Source organism: Oreochromis aureus, linkage group 9 (genome assembly GCF_013358895.1).
Source record: "Oreochromis aureus strain Israel breed Guangdong linkage group 9, ZZ_aureus, whole genome shotgun sequence".
In the NCBI taxonomy this organism is placed as follows: domain Eukaryota; kingdom Metazoa; phylum Chordata; class Actinopteri; order Cichliformes; family Cichlidae; genus Oreochromis; species Oreochromis aureus.
In genome coordinates, this window is record NC_052950.1 from 40,444,122 (window position 1) to 40,464,749 (window position 20,628).

The 20,628-nt window shown below is 46.6% G+C and overlaps 1 protein-coding gene and 1 long non-coding RNA gene across 8 annotated transcripts in view; both read right to left on the minus strand.

Moving 5' to 3' along the window:
- Positions 1–20,598, minus strand: part of LOC116331049 (receptor-type tyrosine-protein phosphatase mu-like) — a 245,930-nt gene extending 225,332 nt beyond the window's left edge. For all 7 annotated transcript variants that reach the window (XM_039617696.1, XM_039617694.1, XM_039617693.1 and 4 more), the window contains exon 1: positions 20,327–20,598. In XM_039617696.1, the coding sequence (XP_039473630.1) occupies positions 20,327–20,414 (88 nt within the window). In that variant the 5' untranslated portion in view covers positions 20,415–20,598. The remainder of the gene's footprint in view (positions 1–20,326) is intronic.
- On the minus strand, positions 8,702–9,454 carry LOC120441993. The gene is made up of 2 exons (XR_005614439.1): positions 8,979–9,454; positions 8,702–8,901 (listed from the first exon to the last, which is right to left on the minus strand). It is a non-coding gene; the product is annotated as an uncharacterized LOC120441993 (long non-coding RNA).
- Positions 20,599–20,628: the final 30 nt, after the last annotated feature.

Here is a 20,628-nt window from a genome sequence, read left to right on the forward strand (position 1 = left end):
GCAGCCAGTCACTCACTGACTAACACTGCAAAACAGAATTGTTAAAGTATTTATTTTAATTTCAATTCAGGTTAGATTTTTTTTGTGTGCAACGCAGATTTTCTGTGTGCAGAGACCGTGCCAGCAGTGCGCAATTGCGCACGTGCGCAGCTTAGAGGGAACATTGGTTTCCACACCACTGAAGTCGTTTTACCTCTCTTTTCAACCAACGGCATTCTTTCTTCAGCAGCCATTATCCTCTCCTCTCCAAATAACTTCTGCTTAGCTTTCCGAGCTTTCCGAGCTTCCCTCGGGTCCTCTTGCCAGTGTTGCCAACTTAGCGACTTTGTCGCTATATTTAGCGAGTTTTCAGACCCCCTAGCGACTTTTTTTCTATAAAAAGTCGCTAAAAAAAGACGTGAAAGTGCATATCGCTTTTACTCTCAACAAGCAGCGGGTGCCGTAACGCAGTCAGTTCTTCTTTTACTCTTTTACTCTTATGCTGTTTTGTGGATCACAAGGTTCAAAACTACTTATAAACACACACACACAAAGTAACGCCACCAGAGTGCCTATTTCGGGTCACTTTTGCCGGTCCAAGCCCGGGTGAAGGAGCAAGGTTGGAATTGTGACATTAAAAAAACAATAATTGCTAAAAGAAATTTAATTTGTAGTTCTAAATAAACTCTAAATGCACTTAGGACGTTTTTTACTCACTTTATGTCTCTTCCGCGATGTTATTTCTCTCTCCAACAACAATTACATTAGCGTGACCAATTATGCAAATTAGGTGATGACGTCATTTAGCGACTTCTAGCGACTTTTAGGACAGCCAATAGCGATTTTCCTTACTGAGGAGTTGGCAACACTGCTTGCCACGCGTGTTCGAAACACAGAGAGGTGTGCTTGATTTGCCACACGGAGCAGCGCGAGAGTAAAGCACGAGGGAGGTGCTAATAATCGGCTCAGTCATTTTTAATGATCGTTGAAAGCCCAGATCGTAATCGAGATTAAAATTCGATTAATTGAGCAGCCCTAACTGTATGTATTTAATTCTGGGACTCTTTAAGCTAGCTGCAGCTGAATCATCTGGAAAGATTCGAAAGAGTCTTTCAAGTTCAGGAGATAACCTGGAGAAGCCCCACACCTCCTGACTGAGCCCTAACACAACCCTGATGAATCTCAGGACTGTTTCACTGAGGTCATCGGTCACTGCATCACATCATCTGAGAGTCTTTGTTTCAGCTTTTGAACTCTTGTGTCTTTATGGTGATCTCTTTCTACACATCAAAATGGTACGTTTCATAATAGAATAGAATAGAATCACCCTGTAGAATGACAATAAAGAGGTATTCTATTCTATACAAACTCCTTCAGGGTATCTGCAAGCCACTGCAACCCACCTGACAGCACAGAGTGTGGAGGTCCTGCTTCCATCCATCTCTGCTTTATTTAAAAAATAAAACATTTTCATAGTTTGTTTTTTCTCTGATTGTTTTTTGTTTCATGTGATTCATAACGATGCTCATGTGTATGCGTGCTGGGATATGTACACAGTGTAAGGGATTTGCTCACACTGTTAAAATGCTAGTTTGATATGTTTTGCAGGCTTTAGCGTCTCTTCTGTTAGCACCAGTCTGCACAGTTTGAGCCTCTGATTGATTTCCTGATGTGAAACAAACAGCTTTACCGATGCTGTTTGTTTCACGTCACAGATGTTTGCCCCACAGTACAGCAACACCATACATGGAAACACTGCAAGGCTGGGATTTCTGTAAAACCTTTGAGTTTAATAACGAATCAGATCGCTGTGATGGGAGACAGAACACGAAGCATAGCTGTCCAGAGTCAGATTATTTAACGTACAGCAAAATAAAATGTTTTAACTGGAGACTGAGCAGTGAGGCTGGACTCACACTGGGAGATCCATGCCGTGAGACATTCACGACTCACCCCCCTCCCCCGTCCTAACGGCTCTTACAGCTCATCTGCGACCGCCAGGACGGAAACCGGCTGGTGTTTCCTGCAGAGTGTAGGTGACCCCTTCATCAGGATCAGGCTCACCGTCATGCTTCCTTCTCAGGAAGCAGCCGTTTCTTCCTGTCTTTGTCTGCCAACCACACACATGCGCCTGTCTTCCCATCAGTGCGAGGACCCTGGTCACACACTGACCCTCACAGGGCCCTCTGTGAGCTCCCCGACACACACCCCAGACACTCACACCAATTATCAGAGTGTAACCAGCCCTGTCTAATGTGTATGCTATTAGCCTCAGAGTTAACCGTTAGCATGTAGTGATGCTAATACCCCACCGAACAAAACCCTGAGACCTGATTGGACGAGACAGGACAGGCTGGGGCGGCAAGACGCGCTCCCAGCAGGCCCCGAGGCTGTCTCACACACACACAGACGCACACACACGCTGATGGACAGCTGCAGCCTGTGGTGTCAGTGGTGGCATTTAGCTGGTGACACACACACACACACACACACACACACACGTATACAGTGACAGTGAGGCTGAAACGAGATGGCAGCAAAAAAACAACAGACTCTGTGTGATGGGCGAAGACAGACACGAGGAAGAGGAGGAAGGAGGTAAAATGAGGAGGAGGAGGCGTGCTCCCCACATGAACATGAGCTCAGCGCACTGACGTCTATTAAAAGGAACTCTGATTAGAGACAAACACAGACCACACCCAACACACACACGCACATACACAGTGAAATACCTTCACAGATAAACAGCTCCATGCACTCCACAGTAGTGTGTGTGTGTGTGTGTTTCCATGTGTTTTTGTGAGGATCCATGTGCGTTTAGACTTTCTGAAGACTTCCACATGCGTTCTGTTCTCTGTGCTTGTGTGTGTGCGTATGTGCGTATGTGTGTATAAACTGTGATCTCCAGCAGAAACAGTAACCAGGCGCTAACAGCATTAGCGTTAGCACAAGAGCTTACTCGCCTCGGGCCAAACATGAATAATGCAGTAGTCAGCCCAGAGCCTACGGGTGTGTGTGTGTGTGTGTGTGTGTGTGTGTGTGTGTGTGTGTGTATCACTGCTATCTGGCTGTACTCAAGGCTGTCTATACGACGGTATTAGAATAATATGCTAATTACTAATAATTACCCTGTAATACACACACACACACACACACACACACACACACACACACACACACACACACACACTGATTCTCCCCCCATTCCGCTTCCTTCATCTTTCACTTCCTGCATTTCTTCCTCCCTCCAGGTCGTAACTCCTCCCGGCGAGGACGAAGAGGAGGGGAGGAGGAGGGGAGCTGCTGGACTCGACACTCGGACTAATCCAGACCTGAAGTAGGTTCCTGAAGTATCACACGGAGAACCGAGCAGCCAAGAGCTCTCACAGAGGTCAGTGGTCAAGTGGCGGCCCTGCCACACCAGACAAAAAGGCGCTGGTTACCAAACAAACCCAGAGGGAACCGGACTAGAAGCAGAACCTCTGTATGTGTCAGCATGTATGCATGGAAGGCAAATCAAAAAGAGACGTGAACTTTCCAGTGAGAGTGAAAATGCGAGCAGACAGGCAGAGTTACCAGAAGTCCTCCAGAGTCCACCTGTGTGTTGTGTTTGGGTCTGCAGGGGCTCCTTGAGTTCCTACAGGCTGACATGAACCTGCCCCGTTTCACTCATCAGTCAAGATAAACACATTTTTATCCTGGTTAAGAGACGTTTCCTCTTTACTAACACAGCCGGGCTCCATTAGAGGAAATATCAGCCATACATGTGGCTACTGCTGCTTTTGAAGGTCTGCAGGACAAAGCTGCCTGAACCCACCAGACCCCTGGACCAAGGTCCACCAGAGTGGAGATGTTTGTCCACAAAGCACAGCAGCATGTTTAGAGGAAACCAAACAGCTCCTAGCAGCTGTCAGCAGGGGGAGGAGCTGCTGCAACGGTGCAACCAGACTCCAGAGCTCACAGAGCTGTGACGAATGCTACACACCAAAGTGGGCCATTGTTCCTCCACAGTGATGTGACACACCGACACACAGGAAACCATCACTGCCACTTCCTGCTGCTGAATGAGGCTCTGCCAGCTCGTGGGTCGGACCCTCAGCACCGAACTGTAGGTCCCTCAGATCAGACTGCACAGTAGTGATTATTATTATTAATATTGCGACAGTCTGTATTGTGTGTGTGTGCACAGCAATTGCCAGCGGAGGGGTAAGTGTTTCCGTGTGTCCGCTGTCTGTCCTCATCAGTCATACCGTCCACTCTAGAGCCAGAGGACAGCTGCTGTCACTCTGTCTTCAAGTCCTCTGTGAACTACATCAGATCTGTCACCGCCAGTCACAGCGAGTCACAGCGGCACGTCCACGTCTGCCCAACGCTCTGCACGTCCCAAAACTGAAGGACCCGGCCCACCCGTCTCTGCTTAGTGACACTCATCACAAATTCTCACACATGCTCTCAAACCCAACGAGGACTCCAAACACAAAAAACTGATCCAGAACTTTGGACTTTCTGGTCCACAATGAAGAAAACTGAGAGCAGATCCTGCTTCATCTTGCAGCCACTCTGAGAAGGTCCGTCTAGACCAAAGCAGCATTCAGGTGTCCCTGAGCCTGAAAACAGGTCGAGGTATTAAAACGTGAGCGAAACGTCACATTTGTGCCTTCATTCCATATCTGAAGGCTGCAAGTGACCTGACCAAGCTCCACCCTGGGACAGCTGGACAGCAGCTCGGTCACCTACAAGCTTCACTGCAATAAGCAGGTGGCTGGATGGATGTACAGACAGACAGAGTTCTCCTGGAGTGTCCCACAGGGCTCTGTTCTGGGTGTTTGTGGATTTCTTTTGAGGCTGTGGGTTGCCACACAGAGACATATGCAAATGAGGGTTTCAGTTAAAAATCCAGATAATCCAGAGAGAGCAGATTAGAACATTTCATAACCCAGAAACATGGAAGATTAAGGTCCAGATTAAAGTGCATCCCAAGAAGGAACGAAGGGATTCCTTATTGGTCCGTGTTTCCTCACGTCTTTGTCTCTGTTCTCTGACCTCAGCTGTCCTGGTTATCCTTCACCCTGTAACAGCACCAGTGTATGATACAGTCAGTATGTACTTGTATCTGAGCTGGTGCTGCAGCCCTGTGTGTGGAACCAGACGCGTTTCCACAGTGACCCACTGAAATCAGACCATCATCAGCCCACAGCACACCACTGAGTACCTTTTCGGTCACGCCCACCAACTCTAACTCACCTTTGGCCACTGACCAATAAATTAGGTCATCACCTGACAGCAGTACCAATATTACAGCCAGAGTAGCCAGAGTATCAGCACTAACGCAGCAGCCCTCCTGTGTTTACACGTATAATTGAACTAAAGCTCAAAGTGAAAACTCACTGATTCACATTACATTTTCACAATAAAAGCTGGACACTGTGAAAAACCTGCATTTTTTCAGTGTGGGTGGCACTGAAGCTTAAAATGAAGCTTTGAAACATGATGAACAGATAGTCTTTTATTTTTAAACCGCTTTGGGTAAAAGAGAGGAAATAATGACTGAACGAAAGATTTAGTAAAAACTGCGGTCTGTAATTAAAACTCTGAGAGCACATATTAAATAAAACAGCATGATGAAGCGTCACCTTAGTCATCCTGGGCACCTTCACAGGTTGGGGCTCTCGCAGTGTCTCTGTATGGCCAGCAGGGGCAGCGGAGAGAAATGTTTCCATTAAACACTAACGTTTTTCACATCAGACTTCCAGGATCAGGTGTGTAGTTCAGGAGCACACAGACAGGGGGCGCTGCTCTCACAGCAGCAGACAGAAACAATTCATCCAATAAATAAGGGACAACCGCTCACGACCACAGGAGCGAGTAAATGTTGAGGATGGCACCTCCAGCTCACGAAGAGCACACCACAGCCTGAACCAGCCCCCATCCTCATCCTCCCCCCAGCACACAGAAGGTCATCTCCAGCCTGGAGGATGACCTCACGCTGGTTTAAGTGTGACTGAATAAACAAAATAAAAATAAACTACAAAATAAATTAATACAAAAATAAAACACAAAACATGCTTTTTTTGTAAAGCACTTTGTGATTTTTATCTGTGAAATGCGCTATATAAATAAATTTTACTTACTTACTTTTTTATACTACTACTACTACTACTAGTACTATCACCAATACTAACAATAATAATAACAACAACAGCACATGCAGGAGAAAAAGGTGAACACAAAAGGAGGCGGAGCGATAGAAACATGATGAAATGAGGTCAGAGTGTCTGCACCTCCATCACCTCCATCACTTCCATCACCTCCATCACCCCCATCGCCTCCATCGCCTTCATCACCTCCATCACTTCCATTGCCTCCACCACCTCCATCGCCTCCATCACCCCAGGGCTTGCAAAATTGCTAGCCCGACGTCCCGGGGCTAGCGAATTTTCCAGTCGGGCTACCAAAATCTATCTCAGCCCTGCCCGTCGGGCTATCATATAAAAATATATGTCAATGCTTTTGTATTCTTTCAGAAATGTAGCTGGGTAATTATGTCATTGGCATTGGGGAGCCACTGTCAATATGTGACATCGCGTTTGAAATCGCGTTTGAATTTGCGCTTGTTTTTTGCTTTCACTTTGCAATCGCGCGAACGGTGTATAGAGAGCGGCAGCACTGATTGGTGAGTGATGATTAATTGCGCACCAATTCCTCTGACATCGTCTTATCACTCATTAGCTTACTATTCAAACCTGACAAGTGAAATCTCCCACAGCAAGCTTAAACACGTGAGAGGTTGATTGCGCAGAGAATCGCTGACCGTTATGTGAGTGCGTGTGTAAAAGCAGCAGGATATATATTTTAGTTCTGCTGAGCTAAATAAGACAAGTCAGGGTGAAGAAGTGACAGCCAAAGAAAAGCCGACCACAAAACGGAAAAGTTATGACAAATCAGACTATGAGGCAAAAAGAAAGTGCAGCTTTATGGTTTCATGGACAAAAGAATTTCTGTGGCTGGAATATGACGAGCTAAATAAACAGGGGTGCACATAAGTGGTCCGCAGGTGCGCATTCGCTGTCAAAATAAAAAACGTGCACCAGATAAGAAGTTGCAACGCGCGCCTCCAGATTTTCTGGAGGAGGACAGACATTTGTTTAGAACTCTTAAAGCTGTTGAAGAAGCTCCTTTAAGCAATTACTCTGGTGTTCCTCCACCTCCAAAGAAATGTCAGAAGGAGTCCGAATCGCAAAAGAAGCGCGTATTCTCGGAAAAGTGGTTGCAGGAGGTGAGCTGGCTTCAAAGAAATGATGAACGCACAGAGATGTGGTGCAGAATATGCCGTGAAAATCCCACTCTAGCGGAAAAAAACAGTGCCTTTTATATGTACGCAAGCGCGCGTTGCAATTTCTTATCTGGTGCGCGTCTTTTATTTTGACAGCAAATGCGCACCTGCGGACCACTTATGTGCACCCCCTGTAAATAACAATGTTCTGCCGGGTGTGTTGTTGGTTTTCCCTCGATTTCTGAGTCGACAAGCGCCTTTGTTACTGGGACCAGTAATTTTCAGAAAGACCCCCATTAGAACCCATGAAAAATGCAAGAAATACATTACTGCTCAGTCTGCAATGTCTTTCCCAGAACAAACACCAACTGCAAAGAACATACTAAAAATAAACCTGAAAAATCTGTTTAGAACAGCGTACTGTGTTGCAAAGAGCGAACTGCCATTGGCAAAATTTAGCAGTCTTTGCAAACTTCAAAAAGCAAATGTCCTCGATCTTGGTTCCACTTACCTCTTACCTGTGACTTCAGTGGAAATTTCAAATTCAGGATCTGACACAGACTGATTCATGTTGTACACAGTTCTTACAAGTTCATAGAAATTTCTGTTCAATTAGAACCAATTATTTGAGTTGATGATTGTAATTTTTATACAATGTTGTAATTTGTGTTTCAACAATTTTTTGATTAATGTTTTGTTTCCGTTACAATATTATACTTTAATGTATAATATTGTAACGGAAACAAAGCAGGAAACAAAACATCAATCAAGAAATTGCTCTCTTTTTTATTCGGGCTACTTAAATTTATTTTGGGCTACCACAAACTGAAGAGTCCCTGCCCGAAGGGCTACCAGGGATTTTGAAATTTTGCGAGCCCTGCACCCCCATCACTTCCATCTCCTCCATCACCTTCATCGCCTCCATCACTTCCATCGCCTCCATCACCCCCATCACTTCCATCGCCTCCATCACCCCCATCACTTCCATCGCCTTCATCACCTCCATCACTTCCATCGCCTTCATCACCTCCATCGCCTCCATCACCCCATCACTTCCATCGCCTTCATCACCTCCATCGCCTCCATCGCCTCCCTCGCCTCCATCACCTCCCTCGCCTCCATCACCTCCATCGCCTCCATCACCTCCTGGCAGGCACATCCATCGCCTGGATGGGCCTGCAGCTCCCTGACAGCGCTGGGACTTTAATGTAACTGTGCTGCGAGGCAGGCCTGGGGGGCACTCAGACCTGCGCCTCCATCTGTGAGGCTGATCCTGGGTCAGCTCGTCTCTCCTTTCTTTCTGCTGCTCATAGTTTGGTGCAGCAGTCAGAGGCAGATGGACGAGTTAACGAAGGACTCCTGAAGCGCTTGTTTGTCCTCAGACTGATTATCAGACTCTGACAGGACTAAAGTGTCAGGCTCAGGAGAGACTCAAAGCAGACCGTCTCAAAAGGTTCACAATTTATTAACAATTGACACCAGATGCGAATATATACAAGTGGGGGGGGAGGTCACGGGAAGGTGGGTCTCCAGGGACACAGGCACAGGGAAGGAACACACGGGCTATGTACAATCTCTCCCGGACGCTCAGGCTAGCTCGTACTCCGGCTAAAGCTCACCAAATGGCGATCCTCAGGCTGGCGAGAAGTCTGACACAGGAAAGGAGAATAGGTAAGCAGCGGCACGAGTGAAACTCAGAGAAAGCTTGATTAGTAATGACACTAACAAGTGTTACACAATAATCCAGCGACGAGGCGCCTCCAGCCACCTCCTTAAGTCCCGAGCCAGAGTGGAGATTGTTTGCAGGTGCGGGAGCCAGGGGCGGGAGCTCACAGAGAACTCCGCCCCGGTGGTGTGCAGAGCACGAGAGGGAAGAGAGAAGGGACAAAAGAGACAAAAACACTTGTAGCCAGACCGGGCTAGCCGGGGAGGCACAGGGCCATGACATAAAGAGCATTTTTAGAAATGAAGCTGTGAGCTCATTACTCTGATTTTATGAAACTCACAACGACACCCAGACTGGACTAATGAGCTGTTCACTGTCCTCACAGGGAATTTAATAAGACTCTGACAACGTTTAATTCTGATCATCTGCACATGCACAAAATGTGCAGCCTACATTATACCACCAAATATATGAACACTTACATGGTCTGATTCTTGTGTAGCACTTTCTCACTAACACACACATTCACACCCCAGATAAAGGATATTTGGCATGTAAGGATGGGGGAGCCAGAGATTGAACCACCGACCATCCAATCAACAGATGATGTTCTGCTCTACCACCTGAGCTACAGGTGTATATTCAGTCAGGGAAGCTTAGTAAACAAACCAGTCAGCAGTGTCGGTGCTGGACGTGACGCTGCTGATTCATTGTCCTTCCTCTGTGTTTGAAGGTTTTGCACATTTGAGCGTCTCACTCAGGTTTGAAGGAGGTAACACGTCCTTCAGCTGGTGAACTTAAAGAAAATAAGTGTTTGCAGTAACCATAGAGGAGTCGAGGAGCCTCGGGTTAGCAGCTGCTTCAGGTCAAAGTGTGTGGACATGCAGATGATGCTCTTCTGTTTCTGAGCCGTTGATGAAGCTGCTTCAGACGTCGGGGAAGTGAAAGCCGACCCATCGCGTTGGTTCTGTGACGAAGTGCTCACGGCGGCTCCGTTTCACTTGGTTTCCTCATTTTGGAAAAGAAACTGAAGGTTTTCTGTTTATTGGTCTGTGATGTGACATCACACAGACCAGGCATCACCTTGGCTCATTTCTAATAACCCTGGAGTCGTCTGTGTGTCCTTAACGACTAAAATAAAAACGATAATCTATTCTTACTTTTTTCACTTCACTTTTTACTGTTGTGGAAGCAGCTTTACGGTGTGTGTCACATGCTCTGCATGTCAGAAAGACAAGGAAGTAAAGCTTCCAAAAACTGTTCTGAAAGTGTGATATTTGCTGCTTTGTCAGGACTGATGACAAGGCTCAGGCACAGAAAGAGGAAGGTGAGGAGGACGAGGGGAAGAGTGTCAGGTCAGCTGCTCGCACCGACATCCTGCGGCTGATATCTGCTGTGAATGTTTCATCTGTTTGAACTTCATGCTCCGCCTCTTTAGTCCCTGTTTTTGTGCTGATTGTGGTTGCCACACACACACACACACACACACACACACACACACACACATTTAATCCCCAAAACTTTGATGGTTTCCTACAGAAACAAAGAATCAGGTCACATCAAAGCGCTTTCACCTACAAACGAGTAAGACGATCACAGAGCTCTAATCTCTCTCTCTCTGCATGTCTTTAACCTCGCTCAGCCTCGACCGGTCCCAGAGGTGAGTCTTGGTTTCCCGCGGTTACGCTCTGACACACATACAGCCAATCATTAATCAGAGTCTGGTAGCACATTAAGAGTCTGGAGCCGCCCGAGGACACCGGCGCTCGCTCTGACCCAAAAACTCATCCTCGGCTCACACCAAGCGGGCTCAGCTGCCGCCTGCCAGAAGCGCCCAACTTTACGACGCAAGTGAAGACACCGTTGCTAAAGGTGATTTCACAAAATATTCCTGTGGTGCCTTCACTGACTGTGTGAAAATCACATGGATCTGAGCGGCCGCCAGTCTTAGCTCCCTGCTCAGAGCAGTAACAGTAAGCCTTTATAACCCCCGTCATGGCGTGGTGGAGCAGTGGTTAGTGCTGACATGAAACGAGGTCCCAGGTTCAAACCCCACACTGCGTCTGTGTGTCCCGTTTTGTTGCAGGTGCGTCATAGACTAACGCCTGTCTCCATCTTTGAAACGCTCCTTTAGGGCCGTCGTTCTCTTTTCCTCCAAAGGTTTCAGATTTACTATTAAACTGGCACCATTATAAACATGGTGAAGCCACAGGACATACTCAGCCAATCAGACGGCACCATCGCTGTGAGATCAGCGTCAAACAACCATCAGGTAAACTGGAGGAGCAGAACGCTCCGACCACTTCTGATACGGTTTTCTTCTTTTGGATATACTTCACCTCGCTTCAGTTAGCTGGAACCAACAATTCAACCCAGCCCAAACACACACACACAGATATTAACTGCATATGAATATTTACTGTAGTAATTTAGGTTAAATAGCAGCTGCTGGGCTTGAAGTCCCTGTAGGGTTTAACAGCACTATAGGAAACTGTGTGTCTGTGTCTGTGTGTGTGTGTGTGTTGGGGGGGGGGGCTTATCTGTTAGCTGGCAGAACTTTCAGATCATTAACATAATGATTATGATAAGAAAGAGAAAGCGTTAAAATCTTAATAAAATATTTATTCTGCCTTCCTCTCATCTCACCGTCAGCACACACAGACACACACACACACACACACACACACACACACACACACACACACACACACACAGAGACACACACTTGTATTAAAGGAGGAGTTGGGGTCTTACATATGAGTGTAGATATGAATGTGATATTCAGCTCTCAGAAAACATGAAATATTAAAATGAGTCCCACGGCTCCGGCTGCACCTGAACTCGGCTCAGGTAGGACAGCGATGTCCAGCGATTACTGATCATTGATCATTGTTACAGAATTATTGATTTATTAGAATCTTTTTTCTCTGTTTGCTGTAAAAACCCATGCGGTCAGTCTGAGGGTCTGCACGCGCTCAGTGAGCACCGACAGATGAGCTTAAAGTTTGAGTCGCGCTGAGCAGGCAGGAAGCATCTTAACACACACACACACACACACACACACACACACATCGTCTTCAAACAATAATCCTGTGAATATGATCAGGGATTTGGGGCACAGCATTAATCAGACTGACATCTCTGGACACGGATTAAACACACACACAGTCTCTCCATGCAGTGTGTGTGTGTGTGTGTGTGTGTGTGTGTGTGTGTGTGTGTTGTAATCTCCTGAAGACATGCTGACTCTTCTTTATAATCTGATGTCGTAGAAATAATTTCATTAATCTGACAAACAGTAGGTCGGAGCAGGAGTCCAGAGTGCGTGCAGCTCACAGCGGGTGTATCTGGACTTTGAGCTCCATCAGCTCCACGCTTTTCTTAAACAAACAACTGACGCTTATTTACTTAGGTACATGTTCTCGCCTCCGTCAGCTCCGTCAGCTCCATCAGTGGCCTGCTGTCGCCTGCCTGACCCACAACCACGTTTACCCATGAGAGCCGTGCGAAGTTTTACAAGCTGAACCCACCCAGAATGCCAACTCTGACAGCACGGTCACATGACTCCTCCAGCACCACGCACGTCTGAATCAGGGGAACCAGAACAGAAACCAGAACAGGAACCAGAACCAGGTGTGAAAAAGTCACTCATAAAATCAAAACCCTGATCCGGCTTATGAGCCCAGAGACCCGCCCCTCCCCGAGCCTGGTTCTGCTGGAGGTTTCTTCGGGTTAAAAGGGAGTTTTTCCTTCCCACTGTCGCCAAAGCGCTGCTGATGGTGGTCTAATCGTTGGGGTTTCTCAGGATCATTGCAGGGCCTCCGCCCTACAGGTACATGGTGTGGCTGAAGGTGATCAGGTGATCTGAGCCAGGGTTCACAGGCTGTGGGTGAGTCGGTTTACTCTCACCATGGCAACATGTTAGGTAAACAGGTAAAAGTAGAGCTGGGGGGGTGGAGGTGGGGTCTTTGAGGAGCGTTGCTTGTGGGATCTTTCAGTTTTTTGTTTTTGGCCTTCAAGCTGCTTAAATTAAGATGTGTGTTTGAGCTGCAAACCATGGCCTCAACTTCCCTCTGTCCCAGGCTGTGTGTGTGTGGTGGGCGTGCGTGTTTGTGTGTTTGTGTGCGTATGTGTGTGTGTGTGCGTGTGTGTGTGTGTGCATGTGTGTGTGTGTGTGTGAGCATCAGGAAAAACTCCTTTTATCTCCTCCTTTTTCATCCTCATGTCTGTGATTCCAGAAAACAGGATTTTCTCCTGGATCTTCACTTTCTCGTTATCTGCTGGTGTTGGTGACGTGACCTCGAGCGGCGCCTCGAGCATTAGAGACCTCGCTGTCCTGCGGAGAGTTCGGGGACCGGAGAAGATGTGGATCTCGGAGACAGAGCTTAGCGCTGACACCGGCCTCCTCCGCAGCGTTGATCTCGTCTCACAAGTTAAACAAAGAGAGTCTTAATCTGGCTCCTTTAATCCCCGCTGGGTTTGCAGACACAGCGTCTGAAGGCGGCGTGTTAATCTGGGTAGTGGGGGGCACAGCGGCATCTCAGCCCGCCAGGGCAGCTTTAATCCAACTCGGCCCGAGTGCAAACACACAGGAAGCGGTGCCTCTGCTGCCGCTGATACTCAGATGTGGATTTACGGGGAGATTAAAGCCAACAAAGATTTTTTAAAAGACTTGAACACAAACAGGAAGATGCAGGCGGGAGTTGAGGAGCAGATTCATTTCTTTATTACCAAACAGGAACTCTGAGCTGAACGCACAGGACACAACACAACAGCCAGAGCACAAAACATTCTGCACATCCTCCATGTCCCTCACAGCCAATCACTGACGGCCAGCTCAGGGACAGGACAGGGAGCTGTGTGGATTGCAAAGCAGCAGGCAGAGGCTGAAGAGGCCAGAACACCTCTGCCTCCTGTCTGCACTCACATGATCAACAACCGTGCAGACAGTTCACTAAAAAGCTTTTTAACTTTCATCCTGCTAGTGGGCTCTGCGCTGCATCCCTGACTATAATCTGGAAACACAATCAAACATATCACATGTAATCACACACTTACTGAACTTAAAACACATGCCGAGTCTGACTGACTGAATCATTCCAGTGCAGTAGGTAGAGCTGGGCGATAGAACGATAACGATATGTATTGCGAAATAACTTTTTCTCGATAGAAAAATTAAACTATTGCGATAGGCCTCATCTCTCTTGTCCTCTTAAAAAAAAAAAAAAAGAACAGCCAATCCAAATTAAGTAGCGCAGAGCCAAACCAATCACAGCCGCAGCGTCACGTCACGTGACTTGTTACGTACAGCACAAGCGCCAAGGCGCACATGTGTATTTGTTTTTGCAGCCGTGCAGCCTGGGTAATGAAGGAAAGGAGTTTGCCAACTAGAGAAAAATCAACCGAGAGCGTGAGCGAAGGTTACCGAAGAAAAAACAGGTGATGGTTCCAATGCCGGAGAGCTTGTTGAACGGAAGGGCCACAGAAGTTCCGTAGTGTGAAGGTATTTTGGCTGTTTCAAGTCTGACAAAAAACAGAGTAGCGCGCACTGTAAATTGTGCCGAAAGCAAGTCTGGAAATACAATAAAGCGGTGCATGCTCAATCTCTGACTGAAAGCGCTAATTCGTCATTCGGCTTTTGTCAGACTAAAGTAACTGTTAAAACTGTTTGAAAAGCTAAGCTATACAACAAGGAGAGATTGAGAATTTCCTTTTAGTTCTCAGTTTATTTGATATTGACAAAAGTTAGTCAATGTTGTCTGTTCTTCTGTAAAACGACCTAAGATTTATTTTTAGAATTAATATTTTGTTTCTAAGTGGAATTGACAATTTAGTCTGTTTGTTTGTTCTATTTTGGAACTTAAACGCTTTAGCGGCTGCCTTTTGTGTAGTTTGCAATATTTGCCTTTATCTGAAACTGAAGTCTCATGTTCCTTAAGTACATCTACCCTGTTGAACTTATTATGGGAAATAAATATTTTAATTAAAACAAGCTGCTAATTATTTCACATTTTACTTGTGAGCAACGGCACATTTAAATCTTACAAATATAGTTATTTGGCTTATATCGTGATATATATCGTTATCGCCTGAAATGAAAAAAACATATCGTGATATGAAAAAATCTTATATCGCCCAGCTCTAAACGTAGGGTTGGGCGATACGTAAAAATGTTCCAACCAACAATCGTAAGTCCAATAGTCAACGATGGGCGATATATTCGCGGATGACTTTTAATGGGCGGAGCCATGTAATCATTGGACTGATTTGTGCATTTACAACACAGAAGAAGGCTAAACATGGACGAACTAATTGCCCAATAAAATATAAAGTCTCTAATTTGGGATTTCTTTGGCTTTAAACTGGTTGAAAGAGGTAAACCTAAGGATGTAACCAAAGCGCTTGTGCAGACGTATAGTGTCAGCAAAGGACTCCAGGACTCTCAGGACTGAGAACACTCAGAGGACGGGGCATTTGCTTGCAGATAAAAGAGGGTGCAGTTAAAACAGCGCTATTATTTCTGTTGACTGCTTCTATTAGCTCCATCATTATGAGCAAACTTACTCATGGGCAAATAAATAAAGAAATCACCCTTGTAAAAATGAGGGTGATTTATTCGTCCAATCGCCCAACCCTAAAGTGAAAAATGAAAACCTGGAGAATCTGCGTCTCTAAAGTTTCCTCCAGAGGAAGCAGCTGGTTTGTATTTCCTGGTATCCACAGATCGATCGCTCGATTGATCAGTAATCAGACGTGCCCAGTTTGATCTTAGTGAGCTCAGACAAGCTTTCCCAGCAGAGGCGGGGTGCTGCTGTGTGTTTGTTTCAGCCAATGGGAAGGTGAGTCTGAGCCTTACATAAACCGGGATGATAAAAATGCGGAGGCATTCGTTTAGTTGCAGAAAGGTTGTGAGCGCTATCGCCTGTTAGCCGACAGTTGTGACGGCGTGCTCAGTTTTTTCCTGCTCAGGTAGAACCATCAAACACAGAGCCACAGTCCTCATCGCTCAGGGAACGCCATCACCACACACAGCTCATTATTTCAATCAGTGCAGAGGTGAAGATCTGAGAGAGTGCTCACACACACGCACGCACACACACACACACACACACACACACACACACACACACACACACACACACACACACACACACACACACACACACACACACACACACACACACACACACACACACACACTCACTTACTGGAGCTGAGCGGCTCACTACACTAACACTATTAAAGGTGACTGTACAGCAGCTAAAAGCCTCAATTGGCTTAAGAAGCAGCCTGAGCGCGCACACACGCACACACACACACACACACGCACACACACACACACAGAGCTGGGTGTTTCCCATGGCTTGCTGTCTGGAGCAGTTTTCGGTTTCTGCATGAAGTTTCCCAGTTTCCATTCATCAGCGCTGAACATCTGACTCAAGTACACGAGATACTTTTATGCTACTACTGTTTACATTTACTTTATATACCAGGTACTGTTATACATCTGATACTGTTAAATAGCAGATATCTATCAGGTACTTTTGTAACAAACGTAGCAGACTTTGATCAATCGTGTACAAAGGTGAATGTTTAGCGTTACACAGCCACCATTCACAGTAACGGTCAGCTGATGGCGCCGTGACGTTTGGTGTGTGTGCAGCATCATAACATCGTGACCCAAGCTAGCTGCATACTTTTACATTACTAAGAGGTCGTTTCCTCTGATCATGTGACCAGCTATCACATGACCTAACCTGAACACAAGAATTAAATCTACTGCATGAGTTTTAAACATACAAATAAACTGTCAGACACACAGTCGATGCTGATCACATGACAGGGAGGACAGACTGTGATTGGTCAGACGGAGCTGCCTTTGAGAAACAAAGAAGGAGAAGAGGAAAGAAGTGAAGGTCTCAGAGGTGTGAGGAGAGATAATTAACTCACTGAGGACCCTCGACACACACACACACACACACACACACACACACACACCTGAGTGCGCAGTGTGAGGTTAATCTGTGAGCTTCATTAAAACCCTGACGAGACAGAACAAAGAGCTGACTTCATCTGAACACACACAGAAACTCACACACTCAGGAGGAAAGGCTAAAGTCCTGAATCAGCGACAGTCCTGAACCTGGACACACCGGGAGTGTGTGTTTCAGTGTGTGTGTGTGTGTGTGTGTGTGTGTGTGTGTGTGTGTGTGTTGCTGAGTTAACAGTAGCTCTCTAATTACAGCCCGTCTCTGAGTCCAGGTGTCTCTGTGCACCTTCCACCACACTCACTCCCACATCTTTTCACTCCATGAAAACCACAGCCTACATTACCCACAGTGCACCTGGAGAAACTGCTGTGAATTACCTGTAATGGACAAAAGTACTGCTTTTAAAAGATTCAAAGACTCAAAGGTGAAGATCATCGGAGTGGAGGTCACAGGAGACTGCTTTACAGTCAGAAACTTTTAATTTGAAAATCTCAGGACAAAGCGTCGTTAAAAGGATGCTAAAGAACAAAAAACAACAACACAGTGAACAAAGTGAACACCACAAACTCCCACCTGAACCCAACCACCGGGCATGCTCATTAGCTCCGCTCTATCTCCGCGGTTATCAGGGCATGGCGGCCATCTTAGACTCAAACCACAGAGAGTTTCATTCTCACACACACACACACACACACACACACACACACACACACACACACACACACACACACACACACACACACACACACCCTGCAGCCGTCCATATGTGCAGCAGAGAGGGACGGACAGGAGGAGAAATCAAAAACACCCTCAGGCTGCAGACAGAAGCTCCTGCAGTTTGACTCCTGAAGCCGACTCCACGGTCTTCTTCTGGACTTCAGTCCTGATCATTCCCAACTCCACCTGCTTCCATCCAGCAGTCATGGAAACCTAAACTAAATCGTTCGGCTCTGCTTCGTTGCTGTTCTGCTGCTTTTACTGCAGTGAAGCATGTGAACACTTCCTGACATCTCCAGATGTTTCTGAGCCATCAGCAGAACTACAGGCAACATGTCTGCCTTCAGGGAAGACTTCTCAGGTTTTTCCCAGTAATGGGAACCAAATCCCAGAGTTAGACCATTAAAGACCAGAGGATCAATGAGCTATACAAGCTCTAGAAACATTCATCAAGATCAAGATCAACCTCCACAAGATCCACTGCCACCCAACACCAGTCGAACAGCAGCACCGCCCACAGCGACTTGTTAAAAACAATTTATAAATCAGATATAAAGTCGTTCTGACTCAGCCGGGAATTTGATACTTTGTCCTGAAGAATTCCTGATAAGACAAGCCTTACAGTATGGGACTGATGGACACACCCACTGACAGCAGAAGAACCATCTCAAAATGTTGGTTCTGTTCACCTGAACGTCTTCAGTGGGAGGATTCGTCATCGTCAGGTGACTCCTTCAGTTTCAGCTGACTGCAGGTTTTAATCTTAAAAACAGCAGCAGCACTGACTACACACAGGCTGTGAGCTCAGTTTATGATCACTGATCACTGATCAATGTCCATGAGTCCCATTCACAGAGAGTTGGGGAATGGCTGCAATCACAGCATTGTAAGATGGTGACAGATGTACCCTTAGGCCCCCTCCTCGATTCAGAGATGGTCTTTCCCTTTTCACGTAAATGGCCTCCTTGACTCCACCCTCAAACCAGCGTTCCTCCCTGTCCAGGATGTGTACATCCTCATCATTGAAGGAGTGTCCACTGGCCTGTAGGTGTAAATAGACTGCAGAGTCCTGGCCTGACGAGGTAGCTCCCCTGTGTTGTAGCCAGAGGTTGTTTGGTTTCCCCGATAAATCCTGGCAATCCTCCAGCCACTTAACAGCGTACACTATGTTCGTCTGTTTGTGTTGTGGAACCCGATCGTTTAAAAGTGATTGAGATGCAGTGTTTAATCCAATCCAAGTGCAGACCTGATGTTGAGGGGAGAGGCTTCGACATGTCGATCAAATCTGCGCTGAACAGCTTTTTTTTTAAAACGAAGAAGTAAACTTTAGTAAAGGAGAGAGAGAGACCGTTTGCTCACTGCTGCCCCCATCAGCTGAGCACAGGAACAACAGCTGACTGAAAACAACCTCACCTTCATCAGCTTCATCATCCTCACATCCACAGGCTGTACTACTGCAGTACAAGTACACACATCCACAACATGTCTGCGGCTCACTGCAGAGCCTGGGTGTTACCAGGGACATTAAAAGCCTCACAAACACAACCAGACTGTTAATCAATAATCATGGTATTGATTTATAGATGTGACCGTGCCGACACACGCTCTGGTGGAGCTGATTCTCTGGGCTTTGGTTCAAATGAGTCTTTGAATGCAACAGTCAGAGCAGCGACGCCAACATCAGGAAACGGGACCGAACGCACAAACACATCGTTTTTATTGGAGAGACGGGCAATTGATCAATAACAGCCTGACCTTAAATCAGACACAGTCCCACCATGGCACATATTCTCTGTTCTACTGTCCTCTACTGTCCTCCTGCTGCAGATTCTACTTGACTCTATTTTCAATTCTACTCTGCTGCAACATGATCACTGCATTGGAAATATGATCAATACTTAAACCTGTGACTTTTATTCCCACAACTGTTCAATCAGTCAGAATTCAAACTGACTTTTGTACGGGAGGACAATCAACCCTGGTTTCTACTAATTCTACTGTGTGACTCTTCAAACACCTGCAGAAAAACACTGAGAAAACACTCAAAATATAATCAATATGATCAATACGGTCAAATATGGTTGCGTGAGTTCTACTTCACATGAATTCAAAAGGATTCATCTCAGCTCTGTGCTGCGACCTCACTGATTCTACTGCAAACATATGCTGTGTTCTATTGTGGGTTCTACTCTGGGTTCTGCAGCAGAGCGTCCAGCCGATCAGATCAATACCATCATTCACAAATCAATTTTTGTAATGACGGACTTCAGCCTGTCCTGCTTCACACACAGTCAGCCTGCTCTTGTGTCTGTTTCTACTCTGTTCTATTGGTAGTTTCTACTGTTGGAGGAGCAGGACTGTGACATCATCAGAGCCGATTATGTTTCCGATCATCTGATCGATCAGTCGGTTAGTTTGGGTTCATAAAACAACACCGGGCAGAATGTGAACGCACTTCGGTTAGAAAGCTGGACTGTACCGAAGTCTACTGCCGTCACGTGACGGAATAAAGCGACTTTGCTGGTTCTGGTTCCGACAAACTCGGAAAGAAAACCACGAAGAAGAAGAAGAAGAGAAGGAGACGGGGGAGGTTTTCCTAGCTGGAAACTTGGATGCCAACACAGTACTCCCATGTTCCTCCTCCTCCTCCTGCTCCTCCGGGTCCTGGACCCCCGAACCCGGCCCCGAAGCTCTTCTTACCTTTGAAGGTGTCCGCCCGCGCGCCCGTTAGTCCCAGCGCAAGCAGAAGGAGCGCCGCGCGCAGCACCAAACTTCCAGCAAGCTCCATGTTCACAGCGGAGCCTCCGCGCGGAGGAAACTACTCTCAACTGTAACCCACTCCTCTGCCTCCTCCTGCTCCTCTCCTTCTTCTCCTGTTGTTTCCTGTCCGAGCCTGGCACGCGCAGACAGGTGAGCAGGCAGACAGGTAGAGCGGGAAAGTGCAGCTGAAAGGCTCAGACTTCAGTCTCCGCTTCTCCTCCTCCTCCTCCTCCTCAGAGAGA